The sequence below is a fragment of the Buceros rhinoceros genome, unplaced genomic scaffold (genome assembly GCF_000710305.1).
Source record: "Buceros rhinoceros silvestris isolate BGI_N320 unplaced genomic scaffold, ASM71030v1 scaffold5332, whole genome shotgun sequence".
Lineage (NCBI taxonomy): Eukaryota > Metazoa > Chordata > Aves > Bucerotiformes > Bucerotidae > Buceros > Buceros rhinoceros.
The window spans coordinates 1-1,395 of record NW_010399363.1 but is presented as its reverse complement, the minus strand read 5'-3'; the positions used below and the strand labels follow the sequence as shown (position 1 = coordinate 1,395).

Genomic DNA, 1,395 nt, shown 5'->3' with positions numbered 1-1,395 from the left:
GAGTGGCTGGGGGACCCATACAGCCACTCATCAGACACAGAGAGGGGTGGCAGACCCTAAGTCAACCCACTAGTGCAGCAATTTGCTAAGTGGGTGTCAGCATCAGCAAACACACCCGCTCTTAAGGAGAGGCAGAGGGAGGAGGGGATGGGGCAGCAGACCAAGGACATGGGGTTTCTTCACTCCTTCTTGCGCCAAACACAACTGTTGGTGGTCAGGACCGAAACCCCCTCCCTCCCTCCCTCCCATGCCACAGCCCCGGCCTCGCTCACCCTCCTGCTGGGGGGCAGTAGGGGAGCAGGGGGTCAGGAATGCGTCCTCAGAGGGTGGTAATCCTGGAGGTGCAAGTGCCATTCCTGTACATGCTCCCTGACTCCAAGTTGTCTGGGGGAAAGTCCTCCACGCTGTATGCCCTGCTCTTGAGGGCAGTGGCATAATAGTCAATGGGTTCCTCTGCAGCATTGTCCATCCAACTGAGGCAGAGCAGCCGCTGGAAGGACCGCTTGAAGTTGTCCGAGAGAAAGCCATAGAGGATGGGGTTGGCACAGCTATTGGCATAGCCCAAGATGACAGAGAGCTGGCTGATGGTGGCATCGTCCTGCTCTACAAAGACATTGACCAGCTGCACGATGTAGAAGGGCATCCAGCAGATAACAAAGACCATCACTACCATCATGACCATGAGGGTGATCTTGCGCTCCGAGCGTTTGCGTTGCTGCCAGCCAGCCTTCAGGGCCACCATGCGCATCTTGGCAATGATGAGGATGTAGCAGAGGCATATGGCAACGACAGGTAACAAGAAGCCCATCAGAAAGGTGTAGACAACAAAGACCACCAGCCACCTCTGGGTAGGCTCTGGCATGAGCATGTTGCAAGCCACTGTTCCATCACTGTTAGCCGCTGTGTTGGAGAAGATGATGATGGGCAGGATGATGAGGATGGAGAGCACCCAGACACCCAGATTGACCATCTTAGCTACAGTGGGCCGGCGGTACCTAGCCGCCTTGATGGGGTGCACCACAGCAATGTAGCGATCCACACTGAGCACGGTCAGGCAGTAGATGCTGGTGAACATGTTGATGGCATCCACGCTGAGCACCAGGCGGCAGAGCAGTGAGCCAAAGGGCCAGTGGTGCAGCAGGGTGGAGGTGACCAGAAAGGGGACGCTGAGCATCAGCAGCTCATCCGCGATGGCCAAGTTAAGGATGTAAATGTTGGTGGCCGTCTTCATCTTGGCATAGCGTAGGATCACATAGATGACCATGGAGTTGCCGCACAGCCCCACCAGGCACACCACGGAGTAGATGAATGAGATGAGAATGGCGCTGCCCTGAGACTCACTCAGGGTGCTGTTTGGGGAGCCAGAGGAGTTCCTGCCGCCCGAGTCCATGCCCC

The 1,395-nt window shown here is 56.7% G+C and overlaps 1 protein-coding gene across 1 annotated transcript; it reads right to left on the bottom strand.

The window, feature by feature from the left end:
- Nucleotides 1-250: 250 nt before the first annotated feature.
- SSTR1 (somatostatin receptor 1) lies at nt 251-1,389 on the bottom strand. The gene has a single exon (XM_010131425.1). It carries the CDS (start codon nt 1,262-1,264, stop codon nt 320-322), a length of 945 nt encoding a protein of 314 aa, XP_010129727.1. The 5' UTR covers nt 1,265-1,389; the 3' UTR covers nt 251-319.
- Between the last annotated feature and the right edge of the window lie 6 nt (nt 1,390-1,395).

Excerpts from the sequence above, each read along its gene's own strand:
- SSTR1 (XM_010131425.1), bottom strand. The coding sequence starts at position 1,264 with ATGGTCATCTATGTGATCCTACGCTATGCCAAGATGAAGACGGCCACC.